Here is a 16,640-nt window from a genome sequence, read left to right as displayed (position 1 = left end):
TTCATATTCAATAAATCCCATTTAAAATATTAATTCAAACACTGGATAAATTGCATGTGTCGACTGCATGGAAGAATTACAGTTTACCTTGAAATAATCTTTTAATACTTCAGAAACGTTTTTTTTACATATTTGTGTAGCTCCTTAATTTTATTTCACATTAAAAAATTCATTCATGAAAAGTTTTAAAAACATAAATGTCATGATGTCGGTGTGTTTCATCCATTTGCTTATCTAAGATAAAAAAAAGTGACTCCTGCTTCTTTCAATATTAATTAGGGTTTTCAGTACAATAAAATAATGATTAAATTGGCTAAGGTGGGCCAATACACGTTTTCAGTAGTGTATGTGTATTAGCAGGTTTAGAGTTGAAAAAAGTTGGAAATACATATAAGTTTATTTGAAGAGAGTTACAACAAGCAAATGGCACCGATTCGGTGGACTGGCCACATTTTTTCTTTTACTGCTTCAACCAGATTAAATTCAGATGGTCTATAATTTTTTTAATAAAATGGTGGTCTCATCATTTTATTGTCCTAATCTTAAACAAATGTCAGTAAATCTAATACGGAGTGTAAGTATGCTTTTACTGCTACAATCACAACAATTTCAATGGAATGTTGCTGTGCCGCGTAGTTCGTTGAAATGGAGCAACTGCCCCCCCTGTCGTCTATTATGATGAAGCGACACAGCGCCCGAAGACTGCTGTTGCGCATGCGCACACAATGACACAAGATGGCGGAGAGTACGGAACTGAAGGTAAAGCGAGCCCCTCCACTTGGTTGACAAATAGGCGCTTAGCACTGTCACGTTTGAAATTCAAATAACGGAAACACCAGCTCTCGACAATCAAGTAGCCAACAGCGATTTGATAAATCCCCGTGCGTCCACAGGAAGGGGATAGTCATCACACAAACTGTTAGCTGGTTGGCTAACATGCTAGCCATAGCTTTGTTATTGTTGCCGACGATCCGTTAGTCATCTTGTGCTGTGCTGTTCTCGTGCAGATTACACGCAGATCCCGCCTTGGATCTTAAAACGAGACTTCAATAACGCCAACGCTTTGAAAACAGACCCACGACAGCCAGATCCCACTGACATTACTCAAAGATAAGCACCAACACCGCTACATCTTATTCAAACGGGCTCTGTCTATTCCCTGGAAGGACGTTTCATTTCGCTATAGGTAGCGTTGTTTCTCTTTAATTTATGTGAATTAATGACGGGAAAGAATCACCATCCAAATTTATGTTGCCTGGCGGACACATTTGTGTGCATTTAATTTAAGACGAAGTTGAAAAGCTCAATATTTTTTCATTTCCCCGCCATCAATCGGCTAGTTAGCCTAGCTAGTTTGTGTGTTCTAAACGTCGTCTCCTGCCAGATTACTCTTTCTAGCTGTGTATTTGCACTTTTTCAAATTTCTCCCCGTGTTTGATCATCGCTATGTGTTTAAGTGGCAAGTTCCGCGCACTAATTTCAGATGTGTTTTGACTGCTTGGCCAAATTGCAAATAATTAGTGCTCCTTTGAACTCACAAATCGTTCAGCATTTTTCTCATGACTTTACCTCAGACATTTGTTTCAAAATGTATCTTTTATGATTACACGCAGACCCGTGGTGTAAAATGACTTGAAATTAAGCCTTCTGGGCGCACTGAAAGGCAAATGTAATGTATATTTGATTTTTAATCTGATGTGTGACATAAATGACACTATTTTCCTTTTTCAGACAAACTAGGTTGTGGTATTTTCTTACCTAAACCATGATTGTCAGATGTTCAGCTTTTATGACAAGTACAAATTGTTTGAACCAATGTCCCAGCCTTGTAATCACGATACAGCGTGTCTTCTTGTTTGTTGCATGTGGTGATGCTTTATGGCTAATAGCTTTGAGCAAGTATAGTTCTTCTTTCAAGAAAATATACCATCTGTTTCTAGTTTTGTCTCGATTCAGAGGGCTGTGCTGGTTCCTGTGTGAATATTTAAAAGCCAGCAAGTGAAGCTTTTATTGTGATTGAGAAATAAAAAGCCAAATATGTTTATTTTTCTTCTTCAAATTCAATATTAGGGTTGTGACTGTAAAATGACAGATTTTAATGTCACGTCTTTTTCTTCTTGGCAAGTGTCGCAGAAAGTGGTCCTTAACTTGATTTCCTTTCCCCCCCAGCAAATGGTAATGAGCCTTCGAGTTTCCGAGCTGCAAGTCTTGTTGGGTTTTGCCGGAAGGAATAAGCACGGGCGCAAACACGAACTTCTGACCAAAGCGCTGCACTTAGTAAAGGCTGGTTGCAGCCCTGCCATGCAAATGAAGATTAAAGAGCTCTATAGACGAAGATTCCCAACCAAAATGGTATCGCCGGTGGACCTCGCACTGCCCGGCGTTCATTCCGCCTCCAGCCTTCCCGCGGGCCTCTTTGACAGCCATGGTTCCCCCTCGCCGCTGTTGCCTGTTTCACTGCTCGGGCCCAAGCATGAGCTCAGTCTGCCTCACCTGCCCTCCACCCTACACCCCGTTCACCCTGACGTCAAACTGCAGAGATTGCCATTCTACGACGTACTCGACGAGCTCATCAAGCCCACCAGTCTGAGTGAGTTTATGACTTTGCACATTTGTGCTCAGAGATGTCTGTGGGTTTCTACTGCATTAACTACTATCTCCTTTGTTTATTGTAGCCTCTGACAACAGTCAGCGGTTCCAGGAAGCTTGTTATGCCTTCGCTTTAACGCCGCTACAAGTTCAACAGATCAGCAGCTCCATGTAAGCAACACAACTCTCGCTCTTGTTAATACTGTCAATGAGCATGCAATGAAGGCAGAACAGAAGGAAACTCTTAACATCTGCTGTTTTCGCTTTCTCGTTCTCTCTCTCTCTTTTTTTTTTTTTTTTTTTACCACCAGGGACATATCGGGGACCAAATGCGACTTTGCTGTTCAAGTCCAATTAAGGTACAAACCAGCTCGTGGACAGTGATATCTTTTTGTGGAAAAAATAGTTACAGGAAAATTAATTTGATGCAGCCAGGAGTCTGCTAGTGAAAACAAGAGATTGCAGCATGGCATGCATCGGCCAACCGCTCACTGAGCCATGTGGCTTTCGGCCACTAGTTTGGCTGCAATTTGAAGTTTGAATCATTTGTGAACGGTATCGACATGTCCCCCTGTATAACAGCCAATCAAAAATGCATGTGAGGTTCCCCTCTTAAAAAAAAAGAAAAACGCAAATGAGACCTAGTCAGCCAGCGACTGCCGCCAAGCCATACTAATAAAGTACATACACAACACTTAAAATATTTTGAATTTCAACTGTACCTTTGGCTTGAAAGTGAAACAAGGAGAGTCTTGTCGCCAAAATATGCAGGTGCAGTCTGTGAAATGATCATTCCCAACAGCATAAAAGCATCTACACTTCCTCCTTTATACTCGGTTTCCTGATAATCATGCCATGTTTTTCTGGTTCAATACTAAAATAATGCATTACTGTTCTGGTTACTGTAGGTTAAAATCCCCAAATAGGGTCCTGTTTTTTCTATCACGGTGTGTGTAGAAGTGTGATGCTCAATCACTTAGTGTGTGGCTGTAAATTGCAAACTTTTAATTTGCTTCAGTCATGTTTTTCCGGATTGCTTGTTGTGTGATGTGCCTTGGGGTACGCCGGTAATTTGTTTGCTCTGCTCCCAATCAGATGATGGCTTTTTAAACTTGGTGTGTGTGGTGTTTTTTTTTTTTTTTTGAGAGTAAAAAGATCCCAGCGAACCAAAATGCAACAAAAACTGTTTGAGATCACTTTATCTCTTGTAGATCAATGCAAATGCTGTACCAAAACTGTTTCTAAATGTGGACTACTTGTTTTGGGTTGTACCGGGAGTTTAATTTATGTTTGAGTCATAATCTGTGATCACAAACTAACATTTGAGTTAAAACACTCAATAGACAACCACGCATCTTTTGACAGTATGCATGCATCAGTCAATTAGTCGTTTATGTCGAGTGTCCAGATGAGATTGGCAAGCATGTTGTCCTCATTATTTTTCCAATTGTGTGATAGAAAAGTCAGAAATTAGATTGGGCTCGCATTGAACAATTTATTCAATAATTTCCAACCATTGTCGCAGGCGATTAGAAAGAACATGATAGACAAGCACATTAATGGAATGGTAAAAGATATAAGACCATTGATGGCCACAAGTAAGGTCACCCTTTTTGAAGAAAAAAAATTCCACAGCATTGCAATTTAGCTTCTTTTTTTGTCTTCCAGGTTTTGTCTATCAGAGACAAGCTGTCCCCAGGAAGATCATTTCCCTCCGAATCTATGTGTGAAGGTGAATGGAAAGCCGTGCAATCTCCCTGTGAGTTCTCTCCATCCACAGACTATGTTGTTTATTCAAGTGTTAGCCACCATGAAGGGCATGGAATAATAGAAATGTGCGTTTTTTTTTTTTTTTGTCCTGGCAGGGATATCTTCCTCCCACCAAAAATGGTGTTGAACCAAAAAGACCCAGTCGCCCCATAAACATAACCTCCCTTGTGCGACTGTCCACTACAGTCCCCAACACAATTGTCGTATCATGGACTTCAGAAATTGGGAGGGTAAGGAGAACATTGGAAATACTTTGTAAAACAGATGTTTCGAGGAAGATGTGAGTCACCTCAGCATGACCCCCTTTTTTCACGTCTGTTGCCAGAGTTTTTCCATGGCTGTTTATTTGGTAATGCAGCAGTCGTCCACAGTGTTGTTGCAAAGACTACGATCCAGAGGAATCAGAAACCCCGACCACTCGAGAGCCCTGAGTAAGTTTATTTGCTTGAAAAACTCAAGAGATTAATCTGGATTTTAATTGTCTTCACATTCTCAGCTCCGTCCTAAAATACATTTGACATCAACTTAACTTTATTACTCAGCCATATGAAATAAAGCAACACGCTTCAAAATATTTTGTTTATTTAGCACCAGTTTTGAATAATGGCCTTTTTAACCTGGTAACCTCAACTAAATTAAAAAAAAATTATTTCGAGAGGTGATGTCAATATAAAACAACTGAAATAATTTGTCGGCACAAGTGTGTGCACACTTTTCGAACTGGGATCTGACTGTGTTCAGAATTAACCAATCACGTTCCAATTCATGTTAAATGGAAGTCAACCGTGCAAAGAAATGTCAGCAAAAGCCTCCCAGAACATGTGAAAAATTTGAAAATTGGTTATGGATGCGGGTTTGGGTTAGTCAGAGGCATTTTGAATAGTTTCAGGTGTGTTGACGCCCATGGAACAAGAGTTTGAATGTGATTGGTTAATTTTGAACAGCCACTTTCCAGTTATGTTGTAAAAATATATTTTTTTGCTTTGAATTGATGCATCCGTTTAGCAGTTTACTCTCTGTCTATTCAATTTTGTAACGCATTCATGAAGCATCCAAAGTGTTTAGCGTATTATTGCTCATTCCATCAATCCATTTCTGCTGCCCTGCTGCAAACACATTTATTTATCCAAGTGTCCTGCTTGTTTGACTTTTACCACAATAATCTAACGCTTGCACATACACCGGCCTCTGAAAATGCCCTCTCTTCTTGAAAAAACATTCATCCCCTGTTATGTTTGCCAGTGAATATATAAACATGCCTCACTCCTTCCACCCAAGCCACATGGCCTACTTGCTAATTATTCTTCATCCATGCCAGTCTTTGAAAAAAATCTATTGCCAGTTTGAGCAAGTCAGAGCACACAGGAAGCTCAATGAAATTTAAATGTGAATGCAAGAGCTGTTTTGAAATGACAAATAGCTTATGTTCACAATTGGTAGTTTGTTATAATTGTGTATATATATATGTACACAAAAACATTTCATTTCAAATAAACATTTTTTTCCCATCAGCCAGAAAGTTGTTGCGAGTTTTACTATGACATATGATGCTTATTCTTTTTTTGCGCCATTTGTGCAAGTCTATTTCATGATACAGAAAATTTATACAGACACCCTACTGGATTATAATTAGATTATTAGACAATGTAATTATTATAATCCAGTGTGGAATCAAATACGTAGAAAAATTTGTTTTCAAAATAATTAAAAATCCAAGTAAAGTCTCTTTTGGAACGATGATTGGTACTCTCTTCAGTCGAGCAAATAAACACCCAATGCCGTTACACTTGCTTGTTTTCATGTTTTGCCTTCTCTGCTCATCTTTGTGATTTCCTCGTTTGTTTTTGTCTCCGCAGTCAAAGAGAAATTGACAGCAGACCCGGAGAGCGAGATCGCCACCACCAGTCTACGAGTGTCTCTTCTGTGTCCTGTAGGTTTTACCACTTTTAGCTTCAGCCTGAGAATACACATATCATCAATGAGGTGTACTTATTGGCATGCATGTTTGATTGATTGATTTTATTTTATTTTTTTCAAAGCTTGGAAAGATGAGGCTGACAATCGCTTGCCGAGCGTTGACATGCTCCCACCTCCAGTGCTTTGATGCTACGCTTTATATCCAAATGAATGAGAAGAAGCCCACATGGGTGTGTCCAGTGTGCGACAAGAAGGCGCCATACGAGCACCTCATCATCGACGGGTGAGCAACATGAGCACAACTGTTGGTTTTGTTTGACTTCAAGTGTGTCCATTTTTTTAGTGGCTATTTTACTTTTTTCTTTTTTTTTTATTCTACATTTTTATGTGATTGTTTTTATATCCACGGCATATTTTGACTAAAGCAATCTTTTTACAAGTTGGAAGCCTTTATTTCCATATCTGTAGCGAAAGCAACATTCTTTTCCTTCAATGGACGTTGATGCCGATAAATCCTGAGACAAAAACAACTTTTGGTATAATAAGAAATAAAGCTAATCCCTGAAGGGAAACTAAAAAGTATTTTGCAATTTGTCGGTTGACCAGGTGTCATGATGAAAAGGCTTTTGATTTCAGGCATCATTCTGTTTTTACAGGTTGTTCATGGAAATCCTGAACAGTTGTTCTGACTGTGACGAAATTCAGTTCAAAGAGGATGGAAGTTGGGCGCCCATGAGGTCAAAAAAAGAAGTGCAGGAGGTGTCTGCCCCCTACTATGGAGTAGACAACGGTGCGTACGTCCTACCAAGGTTTCCAACCTACTGTGTGTACTTTATACAGAGTTCCTGCATAAATGTATCAAATCAAGCTTTCAAAAGTCTTACATTTTTTAAACACATGATAAAGTAACATATGATTGTAAATAGGATCAATTGTTAAAATAAATTAACATTATTTAAAAAAATTAAAGGATTGTTACACAGTCACAATAATGGAACCAACAAAACACTGAGGTGGTTTTATTTGGGCCACGACAGAACAGATGCATGTCTGTAACAACTCTGGACATAGTGGTCTTAAATGTAATTAAAAAGTCTTGAGGAACCCCGTTGTGAGTGGAATGTATGTGACTTTGCTGGCTCTGTGTGCGCAGATGTGCCTGAAACAGAAAACCAAGAGCAGAAACGGGGGTCAGCCAATGAGAACAGTAAAAAAGTAGACGTGATTGACCTCACACTGGACAGCTCGTCGGAAGATGAGCTGGATGATGAGCCCCCTCCGAAAAGGAGCTGTCCGTCACTATCGCCCATCTCTTCACCTCCAACAAAGGGGTCAGTCTGGAACCTCCACTTAAAGCACTCGTTACATTCCTTGCTCCAGCTAATGACATGATGCTACGTTATTTGTTCCCTGTAGCGTGCTGAACCTTCACAACCAGACGTCACCGGTGACAAGAGCTCCCAGCATGCCTCCTATAGAGACCAGTTATATTCCTCCTCCGCCGCCACTTATTCAGGACTACCGCCACTTCTATCACTCAGCGAGTGACCTGCCAGGTACGCTCGGCACCCTTCTTTTAAAATGTTGTGTGAACCTGTGCACCGTTATTTATTTGGTACTTACCGAACAGAACCACCACCTTGTTGGGGTTTAGAGGGTCGACTGTTCCTAATATTTTGAAATATATGTGATATCAAAAATGAATATATTATTGAAAAAAACCTTGGCGCCGAAAGGCTTGATTCGAGCTAAGTATTGAAAAACAGTGGAATTATATTCACCTGGTTTTTCGTATGACGAAAAAGGTGCAAAACGGTCATGCAATCAAGCTGAACATTTCCAAAGACGTACTGCCCATTTTGATGTAACTTTTGACCCGAGGTGTGTGCTTCCAAGTTGCAACTACTTTGCCTTGAATATTTTATTGTTTAATTATGGAAAGACCATGTTTACATTTGTACATGTTTTGACGAAAGGGATTCTTTTCCCTTCCAACTGGAAGAAACAGTGACTTTCACAAAAAAAAAGTTGTTAGGTTTACGCGAAAATAAAGTCAAATGTAGCATGAATTCACATGAAGGATGATTTATTTGTCTAGTTCAATTAGAGACACTTTGACTTGCTGTCTTTTAAGCATTCACTTTGACAATTTCCACAAAATTCTACCAAACTTTTGGAGCCTTTGCGATTTGAAAGTCGAATTCTTCAGCGCAAATTGTCAATGTTGTTTTGAGTAACTTTATTTTTTAATGCGTTTTTTTTTTTACAGATCTAAATTTCTTTTCCTTCCTCCAAGGCGACAATCAGGTACACCCCATCATGACTCGCATGTGGACATCATCACACTCGCTCCCCCTAAACTACCATTCTCCTCTCGTCCTTCAGCATTACAACATGGTGATGGCTGCTGCGGCGGCCGCGTCGGCATCGGCCTCGGAGGACTCTGAACTTCTCCTCAACCGCTTCCTGCCCTACGGCTCGACCCCCATGTTGCGGGAGCCGCCGGGCACCCCGGGCAGCAGCACGCTGGCAGTCACCAACGGAGGCAGCAACAGTGGCAGCACCAGCAGTTTGGTATCTTCGAGCAGTCTGCGGGACAAAGACAGAGAGCGCGACAGGGACAGCCACGTCATCTCGGGACTGTCGAGGTCCTCGGTGGAGGCGGCGGCAGCCATTTATGGCTCCATATCTGACGTCATCTCTCTGGATTAGAGACTCACAAAACTCATGCACAACGGAGACATTGAGACAAGATGATCTTTGTAAATATGGAGGAGAGCTGAAAGAATACAGTACTATGTACAGAGAGGAAAATCTATTTTCAATTTACTTATCATGTATATAAACTTAGGACACTTCCTGTCCAGTGGGTCGCTTCAGTTCAATATTTTCTGTGAATACTGAAGACTTTTTCACACCTCTTCATGTGGTCCTTTGATTATATTGTACCTTTTGTACTTGGTTTTTACAGTTTTGTTTTCGATATTCCATGTCAATGGCATTAGTTTATTATATTATGTGCACAAAACCCTCATGAGGTGAGACCTTATGGAACATGATATTTAGCGTCAAAGTAAATGGGCATTGTCGCGCGTGTTCGCAGGGCACAGCGCAGTAAACGAGGAAAAGGGTAACTTTTTTTCAAAATTGCAGTTTCTGTAAAAAAAAAACAGACAGCAGAAAGTGCTTTTGTCATCACTGTAGACATTCATGCTGTGGTTGCATTATTTTAAGGACTTATTTATAATATAAGTTATGTTGGATGTAGACTGTTTTTTTTAAAGCATTCCCCTCGCCTCGAACTGTTTCCACTAGAAATACAATGCAGGTCCTTCTCTGTTATTACGTTCCTCTTGCTTGCCATTTTGAGTCAGATCAAGCAGATTCTTATCCAGCATAAATTGAAGCTAAGTATGTATAATCAGTATTGTAGGGAAATTCTTCCCCAGCGTGTGAATGAATGGTTTTGATCCACAAAGCATCCTCCATGGTAATCAGATAGAAAACGGAAATGTCCATGTTCTCTTCCTGCTAACGACTCTGCATTCATTTTGTATTCAATCAATGTGGAAGACTGACTCTGCTCCCTTTTCAGATTGAATTCAACAAATGGATGGTTTTTTTTTGTTTTGTCTTTCTTTTAAGCACATGCTTTCTCTTTTCAGTCTCTGCACAGAAGTGAAGCATTGATCAGTAGCAACCACTTTGAGAGCAGTTTGTGTCTCTGAAAATGGAAATTCACCCAACGCTCACCTGTTAAATGGCTGTTCTTCTGCTTTGAGAGGCCATAATTTATTTAGTGTTTTCTTTAGTCAACTAGATATTTGGGACATTTTCGTCTTCACACACCATTTTAGCCCAACTAATGAAGTCAACATGAATAGCCTTTATTCCCCCCCCCTCGACTTATGCTTACAATTACTATTATTTATTATCATATATATTTTCAGCATTTGTTTGATTCGTGGCTATGCATTGCTGTCATTGTATGTGATATTTCTTTTGTAATGATATAATTAATGCTATTTAAAAACTGTCATTGTTGCTTGACATGCATTGTAACATTTTGAGTTTCTCTGTCCGTTTTACCTATCAGATGATGTCAATAACTCAATAGAGGCTTTGAGCATTTTCAACCGCTAAGAGGTCTACTGTGCTGTTTGATATTTATAATAATTAAACAGGAAAATGTGTCTGTGGTTAATAATTTATTTTAAAGGGATTTTTATTAAATCTACGATTAACGTACTGACGCACATTTCCAAACTTTAAAGCTACCTTTACCGCTGGAGTGGAATCTATTGACCAGAGGTAAATCCATCTTTAACTCCGTAAATTATTCAAGACACCGTGAATTATTCAAGTTTACCTAATTAGTATATATTCACGAATTACAAGCATCGCTCCTATTTATGACAGTGATTACTTTATGGTCACTGGCGGAACAATTAAATGCTCTTCCGTTAGATGGCAGAAGGCACAATAAATCTGTTGGCTTTCACGCAACAGAATAAACCATGGATTGATTCCTACTTGCATATCAGCTTTCTGTTTAGTTTAAAAGGCCCAGATTTCACAATAAGTCATTTTGTGAGTAAATTGACACAATAATGTTAATTGTACATTTTTTATTTCAAATGATTTTAACGGTAGTCTCATTTCTTTTAACGACAGAAATTCACGTTTAATGCGCGTTGTAAAACCAAATAAAAAGTTAACATTAATATTGTAGAACAAACGCCCAGGCTAAAGGAACCATAATTAATCGTTGTCGCGCTATGCTTGGTCGCGTTTAATGACGTCACCAAATCGGTGATGACGTCTATAAGTGAGCGGCACCGTTTCAGATTGGAATGGGAGCTGGCGATTTTTCCCCTATTTTGATCGTTTAATCCGTGAATGGCGCCGAAACAGGACCCGAAACCTAAATTTCAAGAAGGTACCGCGTTCTCCGCTTGTGCTGTGATCGAACCGCGATGATATATAACGTCCAAATTGTTGGATTTGAGCTCAGACATTAGCTAACATCTCTTCCGCTGCTAGCTTTCATTGTTTTTGCGACGAGCACAGTGCGTGTCTTCATGTCTTTATCCCCCGTATTGCCTCAACCTGTGTTAAGATATATCACTAAACCAACTCATTAATCAACGAAAAAACGTTTTCATCTCTAATATTTAGACTCCCTCACCTCTACAGGCTTCCCTGCATAGCTGTTAGCTTAGCCTGGCTAAATGTAATAGTCCAGGGTGGTTGACGTGTGCAAAACTAGGTTAGAGCGAAATACATTCATAGTTTATTGTGCACAACGTCCTCCATGCGCTTGTTTCTCTTTCCGAATGCGATGCTTTGTATGTTTAAAGCTAATTGATCTGCGTGTGCGGATTGCTGACCTGCATGTGATTGAATGTTGTTTCCAGGTGAAAGAGTGCTGTGTTTTCATGGGCCATTGCTCTACGAAGCTAAGGTAAGGTTCCAGAGCGCTCTTCCTCTTTCAATGTATCGTTCTCAAAGTGTACCAATAATGTCTCCCTCTAGTGTGTTAAGATAAACGTCAAGGAGAAACAAATCAAGTACTTCATTCATTATAGCGGGTGGAATAAAAAGTAAGTGAGTCGTTACACATTTGTATATTGGTTGACATAAATGCCTTATTGTCTTATTTGTTCTCTTGCTTCTTACTAGTTGGGACGAATGGGTTCCTGAGAGTAGAGTGCTGAAGTATGTGGACAGCAATCTGCAGAAACAGAAAGAGCTTCAGAAGGCCAACCAGTATGTCCACTCTCCAACTTTTCCATTTCACACATTCAAAAAGCATGCATAGTGATGACAAAAAAAACCAACACATTTCTGTTCAAATCACGTTTTTGTGGAAAAAAAAAAGAACCCAGGATGAATCATTTTAGAACTTCTTCACCAGTGTTGTGAGAGCATTTTTTAAAAACTCTTCTTGAAAGGAAATTGAAACAAAAATAATTTGCATGCGTTTGTTAAATGGGAATCAGCACACACCTGTCACCATTTGAAGTGCCTCTTATGATCCCCCAAATAGGGTTAAAATATTCTGGTAGGCTTTTCTTGACATTGCTTTTGCTTTCTAGTATAGAAGCCTAAATGTTTTGTGTTAACACTGAGTGCTATTTGGAACAGCTCGTAATTCCATCCATCCCACACATGTGGGGAAAATCTGTTATGGTCTAATGAGTAAGGTTCAGCTTCTTGGCCATAATTCCAAGTCTTACTTGCGCAATCATGAATAGGACACCATGATTTTAAATGAAAAGTTTTTGAAAATGCGTTGGTCTCATTTTATTGTATCACAAACGCTTTCATTTGAACCTGGATATGTAGATATTTTATATCTACTGTGACTACCTATTTTACACAAAAATGTACAGGTTGAGTCCAACATATGTTTGCTCTGTTATTTTATTTATTTGTTGCCCTGTCCAATAGGTTGACTTTTTTTGTTCCTTCTTTTTTTTTTTTTTTTTTTTTGTTAATTGTAGAGACCATTATGTTGAAGGAAGAATGAGGGGTGCTGCACCGAACAAGAAGATACCTGCTACTTCACAGAAAAACGACGTGTGAGTGCAAGATTCTGTGTTTATTGGCTCTTCTGCTTTGTAGTGCTGGATCATAATTTTACAGTTGTACATATTGTTTTTTGTTTTAATGCAGGAAAACCAAAAAGAACAAACAAAAAAGTAAGTATGTGCCTTTGACCATGTGTGATGGAGTCAATTGTTTGATGATTGCTACTATTGTAGACTGATAAAACAATGTTTTGATTGTTACAAAAACATGACAAATATACATTTGAACTGCAAATTATAATCAGAGATGACTTCATGTAACCCTAAAAGTGGTTTGGACGCTGATTGGAAAAATGTTGACTTGTAAAACCTTGCGTAATACACATTTCAGGTTTCAGAAAAAAACTCCCACTGTTGCTGAACTTAATCCTTTATTTATAAGTAATGCTAAATACTGTATTGCAAGTAAATAATTATTCCATTTTATTTTTTAAATATTGAAAACTTGATGTGCTAGAGAGAAAAAACACAGGGCAGTTTCTAATTCGGTGCAAAAAAAAAAAATGAATCCAGAAAAGTTTACTTGTATCTCTGATTGTGCCCTATAAACTGTATGATTTTATTATTATTATTGACTCTTAATGACATCCCTTTACCAGTCGTCTCTTTTGATATTCTGGTTTTGCTGTCCAATAAATACTGTATTCACATTTTTTTTAAAGTATTTTTATTCAAAATGCAACGCATATTGCATTCTTTATCAAACAATAACACATCCTGACTTGGAAACATTACACAAAGCTCCAGCCTTTTTCACCATAGTCACATAAAACAATAGAAGATTGTACCATAAATTATATTTGGTAATGCAGAGGGGGAGTTAACTGTATGTCTGTTCTAGCTCCTGGTCCTGGAGAAGGTCCAAGTTCAGGAAGTGACCCCACCCACCCTCCACGAAAGAAGAGGGCTCGTGTTGACCCCACAGTTGAAAGTGTATGTTCGCAGCTCTCCTATGTTGACATTGGATCACGTTAGATTGTGTTTGTGTTATGCGGGGAAAGAACTCTTGTCTGTATGGTAACTTGATCCTGTTTTGGGCAGGAGGAGACCTTCATAAACAGAGTGGAAGTTAAAGTCAAAATTCCTGAGGAGCTAAAACCCTGGCTTGTGGATGACTGGGATCTGATTACCCGACAAAAACAGGTATGGTAGTGTTTATTTTTTTATCTTTGGGCAACTGCAGACAGAGCGACTGAACTGAGTTATAGTCAGTGACTCCTGGCAATGGGAAAACAGTGACCCCTGGTGTTCTTTCTGGGTAACAATGTTTTGAGGCTGCACGTACTATATTGTATATTGTACTGATAGGAGGGGATCAGCCTTTAGGTCCCTTGACAGCATCATGGAGACATAGGTTCGAAAGTGTTTTGAGGTTTTCTGATGAATATTGCCCATTTTTTACTTTGTCTTGCTGCTCAAAAACTTCCAAAGGTTTTCATTTTTGCAAAACACCCCTAATTGCAAATGCATATCAAATTATTTGCCTTGTCAAAAAGACTCCAAAAAAATATACTTTGATTTGCAAACCCTTAAGCAGTTTCAAACCATTGTCTCCTGGATTTGGTCATGGGACAAACAGGTTTAATCCCCGACTAGTACTATTTTTTTTTCCCATTTATTTATTTTTTGCGCTACAGTTCCACAATCAATGTGGCGCAATTGTCAAAGGAGGAGAAAATTGCACTACCTGCAGTATTATAATAACACAAAGATAGCTACCCCAGGAATTATAACATACTGGTTTGACTTGGCTGGATCTTGCTTGGCATTTCCCACTTGCCGTTCGATCCGCCATGCTGTTTACCTGTGATTCAAATTTAAAATCACTGCAAAAGCTGTTGCGAAACCCCAGCTGGTACACGGTGCGACGGCTCACTCAGTCAGGTTCATTCTTGTGGCTCATCGCGCGATGGTCCTTATAACCTTTCAATACAGTGTCATCACCCTGTTTTTGTTTTGTCTTCAGCTCTTCCATCTGCCCGCTAAGAAAAACGTTGATGCGGTGCTGGAAGATTATGCAAACTACAAGAAATCGAGAGGAACCTCTGACAGCAAGTAAGACTCTTTTCTAATCTTTCCAGAAGTTAGTCGTGTTCTCAAATACTGTCTGGAGGCTAAATTCTTTGATATTCCTCACTCCAGGGAGTTTGCAGTGAGTGAGGTTGTTGCCGGCGTGCGGGAATATTTCAACGTCATGCTGGGCACGCAGCTGCTGTACAAATTTGAGAGGCCGCAGTACGCAGACATCTTGGCCAACCACCCAGATACGTCCATGTCACAGATCTACGGCGCCCCTCACCTATTAAGGCTCTTTGGTAAACCATCGTACACAACATTATCCCCACTGTTAAAACCTCTCTAGCCTACAAGGATAACATAGTTTGGGGGGATTACTGTATAAATGAACCATTCGATGTTATTCTGATTTACTGTGATTAAACCTACCTCCCATGACACATCTAAGCAAATATCAAAGCATGTTTTGGATGAGCTAAAAGTGCATGATTCTAAATCTCATCCACCACTCACTTCATTAGGTACACCCATCCAAATTGTGTTAATATGAATATCTAGTTCTCCAATCAGATGAGAGCATTTCATGGGAGTGTGTAAACTAGGTTGAGATGATCTGCTAATGTTCAACCTCAACATGCGGAAAAACACTTTAGTTACGTGGGAGTCATGGCTAAATATTGGAGTATTTCAGAAACAAACTATTTATTGGTCTAGGGTCACAATGGTCGTCACTGATAGGCAGTTGTAATGTGCTTTTTATTCCGCAAGGAGAGAGAGCACCATTCGGAATGTGCTGCAACCTGAAATTTGTATCAGTATTTTGATCCTATTCAATCGCCGCTTCTTGGTAATATCTTCCCCTTTGGTTTTGCAAGTGCGAATCGGAGCCATGCTGGCTTACACTCCCCTGGATGAGAAGAGCCTGGCACTGCTGCTCACCTACCTGCAAGACTTCCTCAAGTGAGTGTCTGCACACTTTATTATTAGAATTTTTTTTTCTTATTCCAAGCTTGGTCATCACATGAACTCACCTGTACTCATGTCGCTTCGTTGCAGGTACCTCGTCAAGAACTCTGCAACGCTCTTCAACGCCAGCGACTACGAGGTGGCACCGCCGGAGTACCACCGTAAGGCCGTTTGATCTTTGTGACTAAGAGAGAGGATCTTGGAGCAGGATGCGTGGATCATCAAGGAAGTCTCGGACCAACTTGTCAAGTTTCTTTCATTTGGAAAGCTGCTAAGTACGCTCTCCCCGTATTGGTATGTTTTTTTAATACCACCCCTTAGTTTCGATGACCTGTCATTTGACGAGGAACTTCAACATTTCACATTTTGGTTCTTTGTTTTTGTTCACGTACAGTCATCATTTTTCTAATAAAAGTACTTAATTTCTTCATGTGTCTTTGCTTTGCTTGCTGGTACTTCCATGAAAGCTGGCTGGCACGTTTCTTAGTATTAGCTTGTTGGCTGTAACACTTGAATGAGAATGAGATAAACTGGAATGCATTTCACACTGTGGTATAATGTGGAAGTTGTCCCAAAAAGAAAAACGTCAGTCGAGTGTGAAATACGTTTGTTTGTTTTGGCCAGTCAACCGGTTAACTGCATGAACGTCTGATCCAGCAATCAATTGATGATTTCTCAAACTGGAAAGCTTGTATAATGGCCCTTCTACGATAATCATCACAGAACATAAATTGATTTCTGGTTCGCGTTGAGTGTGTCACAGTGTGCCGTTGTTGCCAGCACACGTGA

At 39.6% G+C, this 16,640-nt stretch overlaps 2 protein-coding genes across 3 annotated transcripts; both read left to right on the top strand.

Annotated features, from left to right (window-relative positions):
* The first annotated feature begins 642 nt into the window (after positions 1-642).
* Positions 643-10,469, top strand: pias1b (protein inhibitor of activated STAT, 1b). 2 transcript variants are annotated; one of them, XM_088298552.1, is made up of 14 exons: positions 643-759; positions 2,170-2,590; positions 2,676-2,760; positions 2,901-2,948; positions 4,258-4,348; positions 4,455-4,589; positions 4,685-4,790; positions 6,216-6,289; positions 6,399-6,559; positions 6,933-7,066; positions 7,430-7,607; positions 7,693-7,832; positions 8,546-8,583; positions 8,662-10,469. In XM_088298552.1, exons 1-14 carry the CDS (start codon positions 736-738, stop codon positions 8,986-8,988), a joined length of 1,962 nt encoding a protein of 653 aa, XP_088154678.1. In that variant the 5' UTR covers positions 643-735; the 3' UTR covers positions 8,989-10,469. The 2 variants fall into 2 exon arrangements, with proteins under 2 accessions (XP_088154678.1, XP_088154679.1); XM_088298553.1 differs by lacking the exon at positions 643-759 and adding an exon at positions 784-1,186.
* A 577-nt stretch (positions 10,470-11,046) lies between these two features.
* On the top strand, positions 11,047-16,279 carry morf4l1 (mortality factor 4 like 1). The gene is made up of 12 exons (XM_088298554.1): positions 11,047-11,215; positions 11,694-11,740; positions 11,812-11,879; positions 11,959-12,045; positions 12,783-12,860; positions 12,955-12,980; positions 13,711-13,802; positions 13,911-14,012; positions 14,836-14,924; positions 15,012-15,184; positions 15,761-15,845; positions 15,942-16,279. The coding sequence occupies exons 1-12, from the start codon at positions 11,176-11,178 to the stop codon at positions 16,024-16,026; spliced, it is 972 nt and encodes a 323-aa protein (XP_088154680.1). The 5' UTR covers positions 11,047-11,175; the 3' UTR covers positions 16,027-16,279.
* Positions 16,280-16,640: the final 361 nt, after the last annotated feature.

The sequence above is a fragment of the Idiotropiscis lumnitzeri genome, chromosome 6 (assembly GCF_059441095.1).
Source record: "Idiotropiscis lumnitzeri isolate Australia: NSW breed Sydney's pygmy pipehorse chromosome 6, RoL_Ilum_1.0, whole genome shotgun sequence".
Taxonomy (NCBI): domain Eukaryota; kingdom Metazoa; phylum Chordata; class Actinopteri; order Syngnathiformes; family Syngnathidae; genus Idiotropiscis; species Idiotropiscis lumnitzeri.
This window is presented reverse-complemented; position numbering and strand designations above follow the sequence as displayed.

Coding starts and splice junctions, on each gene's coding strand:
- pias1b (XM_088298552.1), top strand. CDS start 736: ATGGCGGAGAGTACGGAACTGAAG. Junction 2,949..4,257: donor GCTGTTCAAGTCCAATTAAG/GTACAAACCAGC, acceptor TTTGTCTTCCAG/GTTTTGTCTATCAGAGACAA. Junction 8,584..8,661: donor TCCTCCAAGGCGACAATCAG/GTACACCCCATC, acceptor CTCGTCCTTCAG/CATTACAACATGGTGATGGC.
- morf4l1 (XM_088298554.1), top strand. CDS start 11,176: ATGGCGCCGAAACAGGACCCGAAACCTAAATTTCAAGAAG. Junction 11,741..11,811: donor CATTGCTCTACGAAGCTAAG/GTAAGGTTCCAG, acceptor GTCTCCCTCTAG/TGTGTTAAGATAAACGTCAA. Junction 14,925..15,011: donor AGAGGAACCTCTGACAGCAA/GTAAGACTCTTT, acceptor TCCTCACTCCAG/GGAGTTTGCAGTGAGTGAGG.